The sequence below is a fragment of the Piliocolobus tephrosceles genome, chromosome 9 (assembly GCF_002776525.5).
Source record: "Piliocolobus tephrosceles isolate RC106 chromosome 9, ASM277652v3, whole genome shotgun sequence".
Lineage (NCBI taxonomy): Eukaryota > Metazoa > Chordata > Mammalia > Primates > Cercopithecidae > Piliocolobus > Piliocolobus tephrosceles.
The window spans coordinates 11,247,986-11,270,512 of NC_045442.1; the positions used below are offsets into that span (position 1 = coordinate 11,247,986).

The window sequence follows — 22,527 nt, forward strand, 5'->3', positions numbered from 1 at the left end:
TGTGAGGGGCCCTAGCAAAGTGCTATCATCACGGCTTGTAGAGAGTATGTAGAATTGAAAGAGTGAAGCTGCAGCTGGTTGAGGCCACGGTCTCCTGCCCTCTGTCACACATCTATCCCATCAGGGTGGCTGCCGGCATTTGGGGGAAGAGGCTAAGGGAAAAGCAAAACTGGATAATCATTTTGTTTGGGTTAAATGAGATACATTTGTGTGCTTTGAAGTCCCTTCTGTGTCTAGTTAAATTGCTGTGTCTATCCTGCTCTATGTGTGGTCTCCAGGGACACCCTACTGCTCACCCTGCTGGTTCCCCTGGTGCAGGCCAGAGGTTGTTCAGAAGACAGTGAGTGTGTGGGTAGCAGAAAAATATTGACTTGATTATAATAATAATCCAAAAAATAATAAAAGTAATAATAAATTATTCTATTTTCTCTTTAGGAAATTATTACAAAAGCATTGTCACATGAAAAGGTGAGCAGAGTTCACAGCCAAAAAATAGAGGAGGAGGCAGGGACATTTTCAAGATGAAGGGGTGTTCAGCAGTTAGCTTTTTTTAATCTTGTTTTTCTGGATTTTGTGATGTTTGCAGTATTTGTATATTTTCTGAAGTTTGTCATTTTGGGCATTTTCTCTTTTCAATCTGTATAAATAATAGTTTCATCCCCAATGTTCTATTCATAATTTTGAGGGTTTTTTTCTTGAAGAGGGTATCCTGAACTGTACAAGTTTCAGATTCCATAAAACCTGGACCTGCCAGTGGGAGAAGGTACCAATTCCTGCTCAGGTGGCAGTTCCCACTGTCCCTCGTCCTCCCACCACCTCCCTCCAGAGCACAGAGCTGGCTCCCAGCTTGAGGGGCACTCACGCCATGCCAGCAGGACACCAGAGCTACACCTGTAGGACACGCTGCCTTGGCCAGACAGCTAGCAGGGACCCTCAGTCACCAACACTCCATGGCCAGCATGGGGGCTTCACTTTAGGGGACCAAGACAGCTTTCCCTGGCATTCCCATTAGACTCCCAGGCCAGCTCTCTCCCCACACTGGCCAGCAGCTAACCCAGGTGTGCCAACCCCCTTCATTGTCCCTGCACGGGACCCTGGGGCCCTGTCCCTGTTTTTGGCTCTGTCTCTTGTCCCTTCTCCCTGCAGAGCTTCCTGCCCTCGCCTGCCCGGATGTGGCAACTTGGGTTCATAAATGCAGAGCATCTGGGATGGGTGGGAACACCAAATTGTACTCCAACCCACACACATTCCCCGTGGGGCCAGCCACCCTAAGGAAGGTCACACCTTTCGGCTCTAAGTTAATGCCTCCATGCCCACTTCTGCCCCTTACAGCCGTGTGACTTCAGACCGTGCCTGTCCCTGCTTGAGCCTCAGTCCTCCTTTCTGTAACACAGAGCTAATATCACCTACTCCACAGGGCTTGGGAGTCCTAGATGAGATTGCACATAAAGCACTAAATATCATGCCCCATCTTCAAGGCCAAGGCCACCTGGGTTACCGTCTCCCAGCTCTCAGACCAGAGCCAGGTCTCCACATCCCTCCCAGGTACATTTCACCACCTCCAAGTGGCTCTTCTCAAGCTTCTGAAGCTTCCAAGAATCCCACTCTGCCCTAATTCAGGCAGGCCTCACCTCTGTCTTCAGTGTCTCCCCCTAACTGACAATGCCACTTTGGGGTACATAAACTTCCTGCAGGACCCCCACAGCCATCTCCATCTCCTCGGGCCCATGATTACCTCTCATTTGCCATGTGGCACTGATTCCTCCACTCTCCCCAGAACTCCTTAATGCACACTCCCAGCCTGCAGACCTCTCCCCACACCTCCGAAGTGCCTCACCCCATCCGCCTGCATTCATGCCTCTTTTCCTTCCGGCCTGGATGATCTCATTCTCCTCCCCACCAGCTAGTCAAATCCCACCCAACCTTCAATGTTGGCAATAAAATAATATTATCAATAAGAATAACAGGACCTATTTATTGTATAGCATCTACTATATGTCAAGCCCAATAATAGGCACAAATATTATCTCTAATTTTTCCTGCAAGCCTGCAGGGTGCATCTTATCACCAGTCTACAGAAAGATGAAAAAAAACAAGGATCAGAGAATTAAATCATGTTGCCCAAAGCCTCAGAGCTGGCGAGTGGCAAAAGCGAGAGCCTGACCCCATCTGTCTGGCTCCCAAGCTGGCCTCCCTCCTTGGTCCCCGCCTTCTCAGCCAGCCTCCAGCCCCCTGCAGCCCACATCATTGTGGGAACATGCTTCACACTTTGTGAGATCAGGGCCAGGACGCAGGATTAACAATCTAACCTTCCCTTCCAGCCAGAACAATCCCGCCTTCCAATTTCTCAGCAGAGTTGATAAGTAGAGCTAATTTGGAAAACAGAACGCAGTGTATTCGAGGGAAAAGAAATGAATCCTCCTTTATTCACAGGGAACAGCATGTTCCCAAAATTCAAATCAGTTGTAAGAGCAGATTGATCCAATCAATGGCATTTTAATGCACTGTCCTAGATTCAAGACTAGCTACATAATATGCAGTGCCCAGTGCGAAATGAGTATGTGGGGCCCTTTGTTCAAAAATTATTAAGACTCCCAAGAGAGCAATAGCAGAGCATTAAAACAGGTGCGGCACCCTTCTGAACACGGGGCAATGTGTGACTGCATTACAAATTCATTTAATACCCAAAATCCAGAGTTAGCACAGAAAAGCATCTCAGAAGCTGCTCCAGTGCTACTGGAGATGCTGCCTTAATCTGATCAAACCCACGAGCCCAGGAGCAGTCTGCAGGGGCTGACACAGTCCCCCACCTGCAGGGAGGCAAGGTAGCCATCCTCCCTGCAATGCCAGAACAGTGCATACTCCAGCCAAGGCAAGCTGTGCAGCCCAGGCAAGCCCCTCATGCTGAGGCCTCCTCACATTTACATTCTAATGTCTCTCCCAGCTTGCAAATCACTTGTGACTCTTCACCTGACTTCCTCTACTTTAAATACCAGCAAAGGTACTCCTACTTTAAAGATTACAAATAAGAATACAACCCAGTACCAACAATTGCCAGGATCCCGGGGAAAGGATGAGATGTGAAGACAGAAACTCAGCCAAAAATATGGCTGGATTGGGCCAGTGTCTGCTCACCAGGATGGAGGCCGGGATGAGCTAAGAAACTGGGCAGGTCCGTCAGCAGCAGCTCATCCGCTTCCCCTGTCCCAGCCTCCCTTCCTTCTGCCATGTGGGTTTGGGCATAAGTGACAAGAAAATAAAAGTTCTTTCAAAGGCAAGAGCACAAAATGCATCATGCAGAGGTTGGAAATTAAGGCCCATGGATAGCACGTTCCATCCTCACTTGAAAAGCCAGGCGGCAACCTCCCGACCGTGTAAGGACAAGGAGAAGTAACTGTCCAGGAGACTGCCTGCCGGGCCCCCACTGCTATATGCTCAAAGTCCTGCCCTAAAGCCTGGGACATTTCTCCTGGTCGCCTGCAGACACACTGCCACTCTCTCTGGCAAGGCTGCTAGACACCAGTCAGAAACTGTAAATAAAGAAGGCCAGCACCGCAGGCCTCCAGTGCGGTGTCAGGAGAACTTGAAATAATCTCTGGGAATGGTTCAGTGAAGTCTGGGACTCACTCCTCAGCTGCCATCGGTACTTTCCCAGCCCAGCAACCCAGCAGCAGTGAGGTCCAGCCTCGGGGCCCCAGCCTCCAGGCGCCAGCAGCTTTTGGGAGGTCCAAAATCCAGTCACACCCAGAATTTCCTGGGGTGTACATGGGGGGAACATGCTGGAGACTTCATCTTCACCTTTATGCTGTCTGAGGGGCTCATCATATATTTCTTTGGCGTCCCCTTCAGCCCCGAGCATGGCTAGATTAAAAGTAACTACAAAGAGGCTACTTGCTGAATAAATAAATCCAGAACCAAATCCAGGTGGGACTCCTAGGAGAAAATGACACACCGGGAAACTTATCGGCAGGTGCCCGGGGCCACTCTCATCCACTTGGTTCCACTCACAGCTCAGCACCTTTACAGAGAAGCGGGGGAGAGCGAATACAGTCAAGGCTGGATGCAAGCTCAACCATCCCTCTAGTGCTCCTCTAACTTCCCAGCGGAAGGCCCCCCAGCCTGCATTTGTGATGGGGCAGGGGTGCAACAGCAGAGACACAGCAGAGAGAATGCAAGGACTGCAGGCCCAGGGCAACTGGGACCGAGTGCCTGCAAACAGCCAGTCTCTGGGTGGCAGAAAGAGAGGACCTGGAATATTGATCTTTACACTGAATGCAGGTCCTCACCGCTGAACTTCAGCTGTCAGGACTGGAATGTGGGCTCCACCCCTCCGGATGAGCCACAGGCACCTGAGGGCAAGTCGGACGCCTGCAGCAGGTGTGAGTAGGCCTGTCCAGACAGGAGCCAGATGGAGGCAGGTGGTTAACTAACCTGATGCTGTGCATCTGGGGAGAGGGGCTGGTCCACGTTCAGGAGGCCAAGGATGACTTTTCCCTAAGAAAAACTCCCTTTGTGAGGTTTCTCGCTGAATTTGAGAATGATCCTGAGAAGCACAAGGGGAGCAGGCAGAGGAGTGGGGAGAGACAGCACGTGGGCTGCATTTAAATGAGCCGTGAACTGCAGAGAAACACAGAGCCTTCCTCTTCCTCCAGGGAACTTGGACTATGTTCTCTCAGAGGGTCAGGAGAGAAATCAATTTTAAAAGGTTCCTAATGGCCAATGAGGCATGAAGCGAAAGGAGATGGGGCCTCCTGTCTGCAAGAGGGGTTGCCTGGGGAAAGAAAAAGAAGCATGTATGACCCAGCGAATGCAGCAAAGCTGCCCCAGAACACACATTTCTTTCCCAAGTTTTCAGTTTGAGTGGCTGCATGCTGTCTGCCTCACTCCATTAAATTCCAAGGAAACTTGTCAGCCACGGCTCCAGCCCAGAGCCCGGCCCAGCACTGGTCTGGGGCATGGAGGCAGCAGAAACAGAAGTGAGACCTTGCACATTCCGGGAAACCAGACCCCCATTCTAATCGCTGCTGCTGGTACTGCACATTCCAGGGCGCCGGGGACATGGGCGCAGAGGGGCCTGTGCGACTGGATTTCCTCGAACTCTGCAGAGAAAATGCACAGGAAAGACAGTGGCATTGCTAAGTGGTGGCACAGGCAGCCAGCTGAGGTCTAAAGAAAACCTGAAACCCTATGCACCATCAGGGCCACTGTCTGCAAACCTAAGGAAAGCCAGCCTTCGGTGTCTCCCACGGCCAATGGCCCTCAGACCTATTCTTGTTAAAATACACTGAATTCACAAGCAGGAATTATTATTTGTCTAAAAAGGTTAAAATCTGAATGATGAATGACCACGCTCTGTCTTTTGTATAGAAATAAATGAAATTCAGGAGAGTTTCGTGTGCCTTCTTTCTTTCCTTTTAATGAATCAAGGAGGAAGAGGTGGGGGAGCCGGGAGCCTGTCCTCAACTTTCAGTCCACATTGGCACTTCCAAGTGTTGGCAGCCTTTCTCTTTCCGGGACAGTCTCCCAGACGGCTCCAAGTGGGAAAAGCTTGCCGGACGCCAGACCTCAGGCTGCTCCCCCGTCTTGCATGTCCCGGGTGCCTTCAGCAGTAACTGTTGCAGGGGCTGGGCCAACACTACAGCAGATGGTGCCTGGAAAAGTCTGTGGCAGGTGAAGTGAAGGAGGAAGACTTACCCAAACAAGGCTAAGACGGTCTCTCTCAAATAGAGCAGATTCGAAATGCGCTTTCGGGGGGCACTTGGCCAGCTGGCTGTGAACCCCTCTCTGTGCTGTCAGTCACAAGCACAGCCTAGATCTGCATCTTTGGCTTTACTGGGAAAAGATGCTTTTTCCAGAACAACTCTGTTGTTGTTTATGTTGTCTATGTTTAAAGGCGCCTGGCACTGAAAATCACTTTTCAGACTCACTGGCGGAAAAAAAAAAAAAAAATCATGTTTTTCAGTCCTTGCTTGGATCTATGGTGAGTGCTTGGGTTTGATCAGTGCTGTTACATTTGATAGTCATTTCTGGCCTATTTTATGTATTAGGGAAAAGCTTCCAATCAATTCCACTGCACAATTTTTTTTTTCAGATGCCTCCTGAATGCCCAACATGATGTATCTATTATTATCTTCAGGGAAACAGCTGACTGCTCAGTTCACAAAAACACCATTAACTTTCCTCTTGATAAGCGTCTGGCTCCGGTCCTGACCTTCGCAGATTTCTCAGCTGGGTTCGCTTCCTGCGCCGACTCCTCAACATAGGTTGTTATGTCTGGAGCTGCCGGGGCTGTTCAGTCTCCCCAGCCCCCCAGCCTCTGGCCGCAGACTGGGAGGCAGTGCCCACTGGGGTTGAGTCTGCCCCCTGGTGCAGGCGGAGGGCCTGGGGCTGCAGAGGGGCAGAAGGGACGTGAGGGAAGGAGGTGACAGTGAACGAGCCCCTATATCAAGGAAGAGGCCAGTTCTTCCAAGCAATACCCAGCACCCATGCGACGGGAACTTGTGAAACAGAGACAGACACCAGAAGGAAGCTTTGGCTCAAATAAGAAATGAAAAGTGGTCCCGGACCCAAAACAAGCCACTTCCCCTTCCTGGGCCTCAGTTACCTCAGTGGTAAGATGAGGGGGTAGGCTAGACGGTTTCCGAAATCCTTTCCAGCTCCAAAGAAGTTCTGTGATCTAATAAATCTGAAAAGTGCATTTCCTCATGTTTTCCCTTCAGTGCGTAATCCCCATCCGTATAGAATATTCTTGGTTTTAATGTTGGCTTCCTGAGTCAGGTGCTACAGTTTCTTCCAATGGAACCAGTCAGTATCACCTGTGCGTTTAGACGTTCACAGTGACCTTCCAGGCTGAAATTAGGATTCCCCATCAGGGAGGGGAGATAAAATAGAAGTCAGGTCTCCCTGTATCCATAAAAAGGCATATTTTTAATCATAAAATGGAATGAAATAATGATCCATGCTACAATGTGGACAACCTTGAAAACATTATGCTAAGAGACAGAGGCAGTTACGTATTGTTTGATTCCATTTATATGAAATGTCCAGAATAAGCCAATTCATAGAAACAGAAAATGTACCGGTGGTTGCCTAGGGCTGGACGGAGGAGAAGTATGGGGGGGCTACAAATGGATACGGGGTTTGTTTTTAGGGTGATGAAAGTGTTCTGCAGTTGGTAGTGATAGGTGCATGATTGTGAATACATAAGAACAGCAAATTGTACACTTGGGGTAAATTTTATAGTATGTAAATTATCTCTCAATTAAGCTGTTTTAAAAACAAACATAATAATGTTCTTTGTTTCTTTTTACTTTTTTAATATGACTGCTAGAAAATAATTTTGTATATGCAGCTCCTGTTATACTTCTGCCTATGTGTACAAAACATTTGAATAAATATTTTCATCACTTTTCAAAACAGACCAAATCAGTCTGGCCTCCTCCTGCATCCTGGACAGAGCTGGCATCCGAGAGGCTCACTGCAGCGAGCCCTGGGCTGGGCTTCCTGAGACCTGGGTTCTCTGTCACCTCCTAGTTTGTGACCTCCAGCCTTCAGGTCTCCTCACTGGTCCCAGGCTGCTCACCTGAGACGCGAGTGTTGGAAGGACAAGCTGACAACCACCCGAGCCCCTCCCAGGTGAGACTGCCTGTGATCACAACTCAACCAGGTAGAACCAAATTTGAAAAGTGCTCATTATTCTACCCCAAACATTGCTCAACTCTTAAGAGCAATCAACCTGAGAATAAAAGTAACCTGTAAGACCAAAAACGTAATCTAACAGTGAGCAGAATGGCTGGGGTTCGGCACCATCTTCTTCCATTATTCCTGAAGGATTGCTTTTGGGATAATTTCTTTCAGTGACTTACGAGGTTGAAATTCTAGAGCTGATGGCAACAAATATGGCTACAACCTTTCTGGAAAATAATTTGGCAATTTATACCAGAACCATAAAAATTCCATATCCTTCTTTCCAGTTTCTGTACTTCTTAGTACCTCTCCTAAGAGAATGACCCTAGATACAGAAATAGCCATAAACATGAAAATGTCCATCTCAGGATTTTTAACATCACAACCTTGGCCTAGATGGATGTGGACAGGGGAATAGTTAACCAAATGGTGGCAACACTTGGGACAGAAATGATGGAATTAGGCCAGGCATAGTAGCTCATGCCTGTAATCCCCACACTTTGGGAGGCCGAAGCAGGCCAATCACTTGAGGCCAGGTATTCGAGACCAGCCTGGCCAACATGGCAAAACTGTCTCTACTTAAAAATATAAAAGGTAGCTGGGTGTGGTGGTGCAGGCCTGTAATCCCAGCTACTGAGGAGGCTGAGGCATGAGAACTGCTTGAACCTGGGAGGTAGAGGTTTCAGTGAGCCAAGATCGTGCCCCTGACTCCAGCCTGGGCAACACAGCAAGACTCTGTCTCAAAATAATAATAATAATAATAATAATAATAATAATAATAATAGTATTTCTGGAGAGATGGTAATGGTGAAATATGAATCTTCTTTTCTTAATTTTTCATAGGATTAAATTACATGTATAATATTAAAGAATTGAGATAGTACAATATGTCATCAAATGTATAAATGCATTTTCTGTCATGTCTGAACAGTAGAGAGAAAAGATACAAAAAAAAGTCTTTATGCTAGGAGAGGAAAAACTTGTATACTCTGCTCAAAGAAAATCTAACCACAGCTGAAAAGACATGAAAGCATTTCAGTCCTCATTCATCAGTGAGGCCACCATGATATTTATACTGATATTTTCCCTTCAGCAAAATTATTATAATTACCATTCAAAGGCATTTGTATGTGCTTATAATTCTTGAAGGGAGACATCAGTCATCAGATGAATAGCTTTTTAGTCATCTTCTAACCCAAGGAAATTATTTTAGGGAGAAGTAGGGAGAAGGGTTTTCTGCAACCTCGTTTTGATTAGAGAGACTAAGGGAGCAAGGCCTGTTTCTCCAGCTTTACAGGAATACCATGACTATGGACCATGGCCTCTCCCAAACACCTAACTGCTCCAACAGGAGGTTGTGGCTGAGATGGGGAGGGCTCAAAGACTCAGCCCTGGGCCTCAAGATAAACAGACTCCACACTGGCCCCTACAGATGAGCTGTGCGGCTTGTGAGAGTCGTGTTCCCATTGGCTCCCTCAGTTTCCCCACCTGTGAAGCGAAGGGTTGGGCTCTAGGACCTGCCAGGACCCTTCACCCTCAGGTTTCATACTCTGGGATTCTGTCTTCTCTACAAGTCAGTTGGTGGCTTTGGGAAGCCACCAGTGTCCTTACAGGTAAGGTGGTGTCCTCATCCACAAGATGCATGTAAACAGGGAGTTGATGGGTCAGAGATGGTTGTCAAAGGTAGGAGCAGAATAATACTTTTCAGAGGACAGAAGGACTATATGTTTGGCCAATGATGGGACTTCCAAGGGAACAGACTGTAAATGAGAAGTGTCACACAATCCCACAGACAGAACAATATCCACACACCTGGTCCATCCCAGATGCTCTCAAATCCTCACCCTTCCTCCTATCCCTCCTCTGCTATTATCAGACTTTTCCTATTGGGTTTCATCCAGTGGAGCTAAACCACACTGGGCTATATTTTTCAGAGCCAAAAATGCTGGTGGAGAAAGGTCAGGCTGGGATCTGAGGAACCTCAGCTCAGGCCACTTCCTGACCAGCAAACATTAAACAGAAAGTCGGCCTGAGAAGAACACAGGATGCAGGACACAGGATGCAGGCCACCCTGGGAGGAGCATGCGCTCTCCACAGTGCCGGCAGAGATTGCAGCTTGCTTGGTGTAATGACTGGGATGCTGATGTTCTGGACCAAAGCATCTGCCCTTGGACATGACGGTGGTGAACTCTGCATTTGGCCTTCCTGAAACAGAGGGTCAAGTTGAGTCACTTTGGCCAAGAGCTATCATGTCTCAGTAGGACAAGAGAACATGCCCAGAGGAGACCCACACTTTGACACCCAGGAGGCATATTACTATTTGCATCCTTCCGGCTTCACTATTCTTGGTGTTGGCTCTATCAGGAGTCCTGGAAGAGTCTGGAATTGTCAACTAGAGGTCCTAATCTCTTACAGCTTCAACGCTTTAGGACTCCTGAAGCACTGAAGCTTTAGGCGCTGACAAAGCTCCTTCATATTCCTTATATCATTGGACTTCAGTGCTTTAGGATTCCTACTACTGAAGCTTTAGGAGTTGACAAAGCTCCTTCATATTCCTTATATCATTGGACTTCAATGCTTTAGGATTCCTAGCATTGAAACTTTAGGAGTTGACAAAGCTCCTTCATATCCCTTATGTCACAGTATCCTGTTGATGTCTCCTGGGAAGCATCATTGTCCTCCTGTTGCAGTTGAGGAAACTGAGGTGGAAAGGAGTCATCCCAAAGGCCCAAATGGGGCTAGGACTCAGGTTTTCTAACTCTAGTGGTTCATCATGGAGACCGCAATCCAGTGTTTCAGAATAGACTCAGGAGACGTCAGCACTTCTCTTTCAGGAACTGATAGATCAGTAGGCAGAAAATCAGGAAGGATACAGTTGACCTGAATGGCACTATCAATCCACTAGACCTAAGTGACATTTATAGAACATTCCATCCAACAATGACAGAACACACATTCTTCTCAAGCACACAGGCAACACTTACCAAGACAGACCACATTCTAGACCAGAAAATACCCCCTAACAAATGTAATAGAATAGAAATCATACAAAATATGTTCTCAGCCCACAATGGAATTAAACTAGAAATTAATAACCAAAGGATAGCTGGAAACATCCACCAAATATTTGATGAATAAACAAAACATTTCTAAATAACACTTGACTTAAAGAAATCTGAAGAATAGTTTGGGAGTGAGACAGACATGGGCTCAAATCCTGGCTCTGCCTCCTTGCACTGGCTGGCCTTGGACAAATTACAGCTAACCTCTAGGAGCCTCTTCTGTAGTCTCAGCTAGGAAGCAAGGATAATGCCCTACCTCTCTGGGTGGCTACAAGGTAAGAACAAAGCAAGGCCCATAACACAATGAGCACAGTGCCCAGCTCCCCACAGAGCACACAGTGGCAGCAGCAATTTGGCTCACTGTTCTGTTTGGTGACATTTCCCACTGCCCTAACTGTCCTGGAGAATACAATATTCCTGTATAGCTCCCTCTGTGCCACAGAAAAGCAGATGTGACCGCTGAACACTGAGCCTTCCCTCCCCGTGTCTGGTTGGCAAGATTGCCCATGTGCCTGGGCAATCCCAACTGTGTCCATCCGTCTCCACCAAGTGGTGATTGCGCTTACAAAACTGGCACCAAAGAGACAGCTCTTCTTAGTCACAGGATATGATATGACTCATATGTTGGAAGATTGGGTAAAATCTTGCCCAAGACTATGTGAGAAGGAATTCTACAGTGAATCTCATCAAACTTTGAGGAAAAAAAAAAAAACAGCTCATCACAGAGATAGGCCTACCATCTTTATTGCACAACTAATGAAAAAGATGTTCCTGGGGTTTGAAAATATTGCACAAGCTTCTGACTCATTAGGACTGAGGTTGTTCAATTTGGAAATTATCAGAAACTCCATCCGCAACAATATGCCCTCGGAGACTTTTGTGTGCACAAGGAGACATAATTATCCTGTGGCGAGGGACCAGCTGCTGTCACGGGATGCTGCGGAGGATTGTTTTTATGAAACGTGCTTATTCGACAAGTTGTCCTGGAATCTAAAATAATAGGGTATCCATGGACTCCAAAATTTGCCTTTTTTTCCTTCCTTAAGATGTGACAAATCTTTCCTTGTGAGGAATTCCCAGAGCATGGAAACCAAACCAAGCATCATTCAAGAAGGTCCCAGGGATTCTATAAACTGCCATCTCCTGGGTGTCACAAGCTCCAGGAAGAGTTAACGAGATGACATCTGTAAAATCCCAGGCAGTCCAGACATGCAGCTCTTAATTCAAGAGAACCCACACACTGGTCACATGATACAGGCAACAACTGGGACCTCAGAGGGTGATAGTCAAGGCAACTTTGGATACCTCTGCCCAGAGAACCTTTTCCAACATAGTAGATGGCAAATTCCGAGTCAGCTCCCAGACGCAAGTCTCACATCACCCTCCTTCTCTGTGAAGGTTTCCTAACCCACCCACCCACCTCATCCCCAGGGAGACAAGAACGTCTACTCCTCCCATACAGCTGACTCCTTTGTCAGTGTCTTGAAGATGATGGTGATGATGACAATGACAACATGCTAATATTGCCTGAGTTCTAGCAATGCATCAGGCACAGTGCTTTGCGTTTCATATAAGGAGGTCCTTCCATTCTGCAATGCCCTAAGAGCTATGTATGTATCTGCTATTACTTCTATTATCTTACTGATGAGGAAACTGAGACTTAGAGATGAAGTTACCCAAGAAAAGCCACACATCCAGAAAGTGGCAATCCGACTTCAGAAGCCCAGCCCTTAAGCTGAGCATCATACTATCTACCACCAGTACCTTGAGATCAGGGGCCACTAGTCCTTACCTCTGAGTCCCTGTACCTGGTACACTTCCAAGCACACAGTAGGTGTTAAATAAATGCTCTGAATGAATTTAGAAGTGGAACTCTCAGCATTGACTCCAAAAGCTGAACTCTGCGCCTTTCCAGCAGTGACGGACATGCCTCTTCACAGCCACTTACTTCTGTCCTGAGGCGTGTTGTCCTGGCTAATGTCCCCCTATGGTTCTAGGCACACGTTACCAAGTAGTGCTGAATCACTCCAACTTCCATGCCACTTCCAGGAGCCTTTTGGAAACACATTCAGAATGGCTACACTTCTCAGTTTCTCTATTAATAGGATTTTTCTTCCCTTTTTTTTTTTTTTTCCAATGGCAGAGAAGGTGGAGATGGAAAAGATAAAATGACACAAGGGTATCTCACTTCTGACTACCCAAGGCCTTGAGGCTCCAGGGAAGAAGCAAGGGGTATGAGGTTCATGGAAGCTCATCTCTTGGGGATGAACATGTCACTCCTGTGGTCTCCCGGGGACTTTCAGCAGCCAGTACAAAGCTGAAACACAAAGCAACCAGGCTCAAGATGGATCACATCCGTTCGATGCCAGCCTTGGCTTTAACCGTCAATAATTTAGGAAAAAGAAGTAGCTCTTAAGGAATCCTCCCCAGCCTTTAAATTAGGAATGAGGTGACCACAACCTCCTCAGAGACTTGTTTTCTTACAAGAATCACAGACCATTCCAGTTAAAAGGAGCCTCAGAGATCAACTGGCCCAATCCCCTCACTGCCGAGGCTCCAAGAGGTCAAGGGAGCCGTTACCTGATCAGGTAACAAGCCGGGAAGGGCCAGAGCCACTTGTCCTCAGCCCCTCCGCCCCAGCTGGCCTTCCGAGGAACCCTCACCCATTGCCAAGCTTACTTCTTCTTCAAATTAAGCCTGACCAGAGCTATTTATTCACTTGAAATATAAGCTCATGGAAAGTCTGATTTCTGAATCCAAGGCATGAAACTCGTCCAGGATCACACAGCTCCAAACGGAGAATCCAGCCCCAAGCGGAGGCTGTCAGGCTTCTGACCACAGTTAGCTCATGGTGCCCGCCACCATCGCTTACTCAATGCAGTTATTTTAAGTTCCAATGCAACCCGTTTACAGCTCTCTCAGTGGAATGAAGTAACTCAAATACTTGGTTTTTGAGCTTGTTAACGTCCTAATTTTACGAAACCTTAATATTTTAACTCTTTAGCAAAACCAACAGAGCAATAAAAGAAGGCAGCTGACCAGAGCAGGCAGAGCCTCATAAACTGCTCAAAACACTTCCAAGTTTCGAAGTTTCGGGTGACTAAAAACTGGAGACTCACAACTGTTTCCACCCACCCTATCCTAAGATGGAGCTCCGGTCCCCAGCACACTTGTTTTTTAAGTGACAAAAGGTGTATTTGAATTGCCAGTAGTGGAAATGACTGTCTAGCAAACTGCCCACTCTAACAACGGAAAAATGCAACCCTGGGGGAAGCAGTGATTGTATTGAATGTATTGAATATAAGTTCCCTGTGGGCAGTGACTTTGTTTTATTCAACCCTGTCTCCCCAGAGCTCAGCACAGGGTCAGCACTCAGCTAACAATGATTGCTTGTTTGAGGCTCCCATGAAAGAATCACCTAAATAAAGTACATTTTGTGCCGGCCCGGTGGCTCACACCTGTAATCCCAGCACTTTGGGAGGCCGAGGCAGGCGGATCACGAGGTCAGGAGATCAAGACCATCCTGGCTAACACGGTGAAACCTCGTCTCTACTAAAAAATACAAAAAAAAAATTAGCCAGGCATGGTGACGGGCGCCTGTAGTCCCAGCTACTCGGGAGGCTGAGGCAGGAGAATGGCGTGAACTCACAAGGTCTCGGACCTTGCAGTGAGCCGAGATGGCGCCACTGCACTCCAGCCTGGGCGACAGAGCAAGACTCCGTCTCAAATAAATAAATACATACATACATACATACATACATACATACATACATACATAAATTTTACAAACCGTCCAGGCCTCCAAGAAGTAAAGCAACCGTCTAAGCCCTTGGTTCTTCACCAGGTATGTACATACAGCCTCTGCCTTCAGAGGCTCTGGGGTGAGAACAGGAGCAGGCAATACTAAAAACCACCAGAGGCGGAGTTTCTGGGCACCCCTGCAGCTTGCAGACCTCCAAGCTTGTCTGGGCTGCTGTAAGGAGTAGGGTGGGCTTTCCTGGAGGATATACTAGGAGGAGAAATGGAGGAGGCTTCTGCTGTTTGGGAAGTCTGTTTCAGTCTTGATCCTGGCTTCCTGTCCATGTTTTAGCAGAGGTCCGGAATCTTGGCTGGTCTTTTGGGACATGGGGGAGTCTGGAAGGGCTTTCTCTCTTCAAGAGCAGTTTGCTGTCTGGATCTCTGGCGTGGAAACAGCGTTCCTACAGTCCCTCGGCTCTTTTTGCTTTTCTTTAGTGAGGGCTGCACGGATGGCAACTGGAGGCAACCTTGTCAACCTGAGCCTGTCGAGTGAGGGCTGTGATCTGTCCTGTTTCATCTCAAGGCCACAGCCATCTGGAGCTCTGTTGATTTCAGCTATTAGCTGGGGCTTAGCTGGGGGTGGTTTATAATCTCTGTTGCTCTGTCAACGGCAAGGCATGCTGGTTATGAACGAGACTCTGGATCCAGTTGTATGGGAGCAGCAGTCCCGAGCAAGGTACTGCTCTGTGACTTAGTTGCCCAGCTGTAACCCAGGGAAGACTACAGCACTCACTCACAGGACTGTCAGGAGGATCAAATGAGTTAGTATGCACCCAGCACAGAATAAGCACAACATGTATGTTAGCCCTCATTATTTGTATCCTATTAGTATTTCAATTCCTTTCTTTTTTGTAATCATCTGACCAGCAGAGCTGGAGATGACAGATCTTTGTTCTCTAGTTGGATTGTATACTTTGCCATCCAAACCCTGCCAGTGCATTGACTTCTGAAATAGATGATTTGCCTTCATTTCCAGAGTGGTGAGCAGAGATGTTCTCTGAGGTCTATTCATTAAACAGCTTACAAATGAAAGTACCTTCCTTTGAATGGTGACACATTCCTCTATCCAAAGATCTACTGTGACCCAAAGTACTGGTCACCTGCCTGGAGACCCCTGATCTGATGACACTTCTACCTTTCATCCCCTCGCATGCTCTGCCCCAGACAAAGCCTCCTTATAATATTTGAAATCACAGCACCCGCTCCTGCCTCGAGAGCTCTGTCTTCAGATCCGTGTGTGACTTGCTCCAACTTCAGGCCTCTAGTCAAGTGGCACCCCTTGAAAAAGCTCATGTCCATTGCAGCTAAAGTAGTTCTCCCGCCAATCTTCGAGCCAGAGCAGGCAGCCAATTCACCTCATTTAACAGTGACGTCAAGTGACCTGCCCGTAGGCACCAGCTGCTGAGTCCTGGAGCCTGGCTTGGACTGAATGAAGTCTGCTGGCTCCCAGGCGCCTGTCCTCGGAAACACCTCCGGAAAGTCAAGGGTGGAGAGTGAGATCCAGAGAGGGGGCGCAGCAAAGCAGTGCCTTCCACTAAGGAAAAACAGAATGGCTTTGTATCGAAAGCACCTCCCATTTGTCTTCATTCATTCATTTATTCATTCACTAATCCACTCGTACCAAGTGCCTCTGATGTGCCAGACAAACATGCAAACGGTGTCAGACACCCTACAGAGCTCAACAAATATTTGCAAAAGAAGGAGGGAGGGATAAAAACAGCATTGTACCCACTCTGTCTCTCCCTCCTTTCAAAGCCACCATGCTTATCCCTCTGTGGCTGTCCCCTCACTGGTACACCGGGACCCGCTGTGAGCCTGATGGCCAATGGGGGACCTGTTTTCCTCCACACAGGGACTCAGCCAACTCCAAAGCTTGTTAAGCAACTTGCCTCACTAGCAATAAATTAGGCGACTCGCATGGTGCCAGCAACTCAGGACCCCGTGCAATGAGACCACAAACAGCGAGACCAGTAACAGCTGGCTTGTTTTGGACAAAAACATGCTTTTTCAATGTTGTTGCCTCACACCCAGATTATTGCAGTAGTCTAAACTCTCCACCCTGGATGCATTCCGCACTCCACTGCTAGGTCAGCCCTACACTACACTAGGCTTTGAGTTGCCCCAGTTCAAGAACATCTGCACACAGGGCCCGGGGCACAGCCAGCCTCTTCAGCCCTGGGACTCTGGGCCACCAGCCTGGCTCACTCCTGCTGCCCTCCCCAAACGTCCCCCAGCCACACTGATCTATTCACCTCCAAACAAGTCTTAGGCTTTGTGTATGCTGTTCCCAGCTCTGAGGGGGATGCACGTCCAACCCACCAGGAAATTTACAGCACCTGACCCCTCTCCTACACCCTTGGAGTTAAGTGCTGGCCTGACTCCTCTGAATGAGGCTATCTGGGTTTAAATTCCAGCTGAGTGACCTTGGGCAAGTTTTTCAACCTTAGTTCTGCTATCTGTAAAATAGGAATGAGAAGCTGGGTGTGGTGGCATCTGCCTGTAGTCCCAGCCACTTGGGAGGCTGAAGCAGGAGAATCATTGAGTCCAGGGGCCGGAGGCTGCAGTGAGCCATGATCACACCACTATATTCCAGCCTGGGCGACAGAGGGAGACCCTGTCTCTTAAGAAGAAAGAGAGAGAGAGAGAGAGGAGAAACTCCCTCCTGGTGAGACCAAATGAGGTCACAGAGGTAACACACCCGGCACACAGACTGAGTGCTCAATAGGCGTGTGCTATCATCATGCCCATTCTCTAGTCTGCGGGATCACTTGTCTCCGGGACAACTCTCTACTGCCTAACTAGGCTGAGTTTCCCCAGGGCTGTGCTCCTGCGTTGGTGAAATACACAATCTCGAATTTCACCCAATTCGGCTCTGGTACCGTCCCGTCCATGTAAGCCAAACTATGCCAAGCCCTAGTTGGTCATACTGAACCATGTTCCTATAAAGTAAAATCTAGACCAGTCTCTCTGCACTGTGCTCTCCTGTGCCCCTCTCCTGGCTCTGCCCGAGTTGAGGAGGCAGCGCTGGGGTCGGGCAGCAGCCGCAGGGCTGCGCCTAAGCGCACTGCCAAGCCCCGCTGTCTGGTTCCTACACCGCGGGACTGGCCGCCGCTGAACTCGATATTCTTCCACATGGCCTCTGCCTGAAGATGAGAAGCATCTCTCCGGAAGGTCCCGCGAGAGAGTCAGACGTTGCTCCACTCCACTCCTTCCCCCATCACCACCATCTCCCCTGCCGAACAGGTCCTGTGTGCGGCAGGAGGGAGGGGTAGACTCCTTCCTCATTACTAACCCGGTCCCTTCTACGCCTCTGCAGATTTCGTGATCCAAAGCCCGATTCAGCTTATTCAAAAGAAGCCACTTTCATTTTTGTAGGGCTGGCTCAAAACGAGGAAAGCCACACAGGCAGCAACGCCGCCGAAACGAGTGCGATGCCAAACCGTTCCCTGCCCGGGGTAGGCTTTTTGGGGAAACTCCGGCGGGGGCCGGCAAACACTGTTCCTTTCCAAAAGAGTTACATACAGTTTTCACGGAGCGGTCCCGTGACCAAAGTAATGCAGTTTAAAGGGGACGGAGGAAGCAAATAGAAAAAGCAACATAAATGACTTCTTGTGGTCCTGAAGCCGCTCTGCAAGGCTCCAGTTCCTAGTCCTGAACTTCTCTCCTCCCTTTATGCCCCCACTCCTCTTATTTATCCTCGGGTCCCCGCGCTGTGTGGCTGCCCTCAGGGCACTCCGCGGCAGGTCGCCAGGCGTCTCGAGCCCCAGAGTGCAGGCCCGGCGCACCGGCATCGTCTGGGCGCAGAACCGGCCCCGGGCTGGGCGCGAAGCTCGTTTCCCAGGCAGCCTGCGGAAAGTCGCCACCCCGGGGCCCACCTGCCTGTCCCCGAGAGTTGCCCTGGCCACCCCACAACGCTTCGCTGCCCCTCGGTCTGCCCACCAGTCCCGCAGAAGCAGGTCCGAGCTGGGATGGTGCTGCCCAGGAGCGCGGCGGAGTACCTTGACCGCAGGCGCCGCGCTGCAGGACGATGACCGGCGGCCGGTGCAGCCTCTCGGAGCGGCGGCTGGCGGCGCGCAGCTGGCACAGGTTGGCGTAGGTGTTGGCGTCGCTGCCGCACACCGGTTCGCTGCTGGCGCACACACAGAGGCCAGCCTGCGCGCGTCGCCGCACCGTGGCCGAGGCTGGCACCCCGAAGGGCACCACGCACTGCAGCCCCTCGCCGCACGGGCCCTCCTGCAGGCCGCACGCGGCGCCCTCCGGCGCGCCGCACACCTCGCAGCAGCCGCACGCGTCCCGGGCCCGGCCGCCCTCGCAGTGCTCCGGCTGCGGCGGGCAGCGCGCCGGCTCGCAGCGCTCGGGGCACCCGGTGGCCAAAGGCGCCGAGCGGCTGGCCCGGGACAGCTGCGCCGAGGCGGGCGCCGCCAGCAGCAGCAGTAGCAGCAGCGGGAGCAGCGCGGCGCGCGGGATCTGCATGGCGACTCTGGCGGCGGCGGCGGCCGTGGCGGCTGACAGGGCGAGGGCCGGAGAGCGGCGCCGGGGAAAGTGCGGGAGGGCCTCGGGGGCAGCGGGTGCGAGTGCGCGCGGCCGCGCGGCCCAGCCCATTGGCCTCGCAGCGGTGACGAGCCGCCTTGGGGACGGGCACGGCGCCCGGGAGGGGGGCCGACCGGATGGCGGGAGGGCGGGCGGCTGGACCGGGACCGCCCGCGGCGGGGGCAGGGCGGGCGCGCCCGGGCACGGCCGAGCTCGTGGGGCGCGGGCGGGGCAGTGCACAGACCCGCCCTCTCGTGGGACTCAGTTTCCCCGTCTGCGCGCCCCACATGTTCGCCTTCCGCAGGTTCTCTCGCTGCGATTCGCGTCCTTCAAACTAAAGGAACTTTGCAAGGGGGCCCTGCGGCGTCTCCCCGCGGGAGCGCCCGGGAAAGTTCCTGCTAATCGCCCCACTGGGGGCCTGCCCGGGAGGCACGGACTGGGCCAGGCAGGGACTGCAGGGGCCTCTGCGCAGACCCGGGGCGTTGGCGGCACCGCGGACCCCGGTCACGCGCTGGTTCTGCCCCCGGTACCCCGCATGTGGGACCCTGACCGCGGGGCCTGTGCGGCCGGACGAAGGCAGCGTCCGCGGAGCTGCCAGAAAGCCCGCGCCCGACCCACAGTGAAGTGATAAAAGCAGAGAGCAGAAGTAATTTGAATAGAATCCTTCACACGTCTGATTCTTTTAAAAAGTTGTTGTGGGTGGCACGCGTGTCCCTACTCGCAGAGAGCTCAGGAAGCAGCTCGGAGGCTCCTAACTGGAGAGGGTGCAGCGGTCTCAGATGGGAAAGGGGTTTTCTCCTGTTTGAATTTTTCACCACGTGCGTGATTATTTCAAAACACTTTTGTTATCAAAACTTTGATTTCCCAGTGGAGAATCTTTGGTGCAGCCTTTGGGACAGATGCGAGTCTGAGAGTCATCAGGAGGGCCGAGGGCGACCCTGGAGGTGGGTCTGGGTGCCCAGGCAGCACCAAGCCTGCGGGCAGCAGTCCTGGGTCCACACTGAGCAGATGGGTACAGCTCGCGTCCAAGGACCTGAGAGGAGGCGGTTGGCCCGGCCCTCATCCCTAACCCTCAAACCTCCACCCCCACCCTGGGCAGAGGCATCCAGGGTTGGGTGGGCGGGCAGAGCTGACTTTGGGATAGAGTAGCAAGGGAGGGGGCTGGGGGTTTGGAGATTTTAATATTCTTCTGTATTTGGGTTGTTCCCTTGTGCACACGTTTACTTTTCCAATACAAATAGTTTAAAAAGCAAACTCCAAATACTTATAAGCCCCCTCAAAGCACCTTCCAAATATGAACCTTGTTAACGTCCAAGGTCCAGAGGGGTCCCTCAGAAAGGCCCAGGAGCCTGGGGCATGGAAAAGCTGTCGGGGTCCCCATGCTGACTCCCTGGACTCCAAACGACATTCCATAAAGCCAGGGCCTCATGGCTGCGGAAGGGAGGCCTTTACCCCGAATCCGTGTTCAGCCCTGGATCCTGGAGGGTTAGAGGCCTCTGCTGATGAGAAGCCCTGAGTTCCTGGCTAGCAGTGGTTAACCATAAAAAGTGCGGGGTGGGGGTGATGATTTTCAAAGTCCGTCAGCAAAGAAAGACTCTCCCCACTGCAGTCCTGGGGCGGACGGAATTAAAAGGACACGTGGTGGTGAATAAATTGGTGATAACTTATTTTTGTCGCATTCCCTTATTTTACGGAGGAGAAAACTGAGGGCCAGAAAGGGTGACTTCCCTGAGTGTCAGCCACAAGTTGAGTGCTGGAGCCAGTACACCTTCCAAACTGGCCGTGCCTGCCTGCAAGCCCCGTCCTCCACCATCCCTGTGAGCAGCCAGACTGCAGAGGGAATGAGCCGATGGAAAGCAGTGTGGCTGCAGCTTCCCCACTGCTTTGTGGGAGGTGGAGGGAGTTTCTAAGCTCTTTCCCTGTCGGGGAATTAAGTAGCTGGGGGTCCCACTGAGTCTCCACAACCCTCTCACCCATTCTCCACCCCTTCCCCACCACACATACACTCTGCTCCCCCAGTGCTGAATAACTTGCATTTTCTGGAACATACCTTTCTGCTTACGGTCTCCGTGCCTTTGCCCACATCTCCCCTCTTCCTGAAACACCCCTCCTCCCCTCCAGCGTGGGCTAATGTGACCTAGAAAAGCAAGTAGGAACCCTGTCATCTGGGGGACTTGGGTTCAAATCCCACTTCTGGTCCTTAAGTCTGTGACTCTGGGCCTTTAATAACTGGAGGAGTTTCATTAGGAAAATGGCAGTGACTGCATGTCTCCTTGGAGTGACTGATGTGCCACCCACAAGCTTCTATTTGGTCAGTGCTGGGTCCCATCGTCCCATCTAGCATGCTCCTCTTCCATCCTCATTCCCCCACTTAGTGCCATTTCCTCTACCTCCCACCCTCTGTGCTGCTGGTCCTCCCCTCATCACCTCCTCCCCAGGGCAGAGGCCCCATCTTCTTCACCCCTGAGTGCCCCGGTGCTAGCACCCTGCTTTGGCAAGTTATTCAGCACTGGGGGAGTAGAGTGTATGTGTGGTGGGGGAGGGGACGGAGAATGGGCAAGAGGGTGATGGAGATTCGGGGGGACCCCCAGCTACTTAAAATCCCTGAGGACATGTTGGCTGAAACGGACCCACCCCTTGATGGTTCACAGCCTAGAAGAGGCATTTGTAACCACGGTAACCAGTAAGTGCAAGCCATGGGGCCACGCGGCTGTTCTAGAGAGGGAAGACAGCACTACCCCGAGAGCCATGCTGGTGGCTTCACCAGGAAGGGAGTCAGCAGGGGGAGGACTGGGGGACCAAGCGGTCCCTAGGAAGCAGAATTTGCAATACCCAAGGTTTTAGAAAGAGCAACCTGGCAGGACCACTGCACAATGAGATCACAGGATCATCTCCCAGCTGTTAGTGCAGCTCACTCCACCTGCCCTGACCCAAGCACAGGTCGTGAAGAAGACAAGCAGCTCTACAGAGGGGCCTCAAGAAATTCTTTGAAACAGAGAAATCAAAGTCTTGCTGGAAGGGTTGTGGGCACCCTGGACTGCCCACATGGGAGGCTGTTGGTGTGTGTGCCTACGTGTGTCCATCGGTGGGCACACGAAGAAGGAAATGGTAAGCCCATTGAAACCGGGCCTCTGGACCCATCACTGACCTTCCGTTAGTCCTAACGTCCTCATATCTGGAGGTAATGCTTTCAACCTGCAAGCATTGCTCTTTCTCTCTTTTAGATTCTTCCCCGTCTGCTGCCATTTATAAAGACGTTTTCTTAAAAGAAGCATTTTTCTTTTGATACATCATGAAAACTCATTTCTCACTCACCAGGCCTTGGCACAGTATTCTAGAGAGGATTTTTCCAGAGAAAAGGGGGCAGTTTTGAAGCCAAACAGGCGAGTTCCCCAACATCCTCTCTGCAGCCCTCATTTGCAGCATTGAAGCTTCAGTTTTGAACAGGGCC

At 50.6% G+C, this 22,527-nt stretch overlaps 1 protein-coding gene across 1 annotated transcript in view; it reads right to left on the minus strand.

The window, feature by feature from the left end:
• The window catches only part of HTRA1 (HtrA serine peptidase 1), a 52,618-nt gene extending 33,442 nt beyond the window's left edge, over nt 1-19,176 (minus strand). The window contains exon 1 of the mRNA XM_023224367.2: nt 18,545-19,176. Coding sequence (XP_023080135.2) covers nt 18,545-19,148 — 604 coding nt within the window. The 5' untranslated portion in view covers nt 19,149-19,176. The remainder of the gene's footprint in view (nt 1-18,544) is intronic.
• Between the last annotated feature and the right edge of the window lie 3,351 nt (nt 19,177-22,527).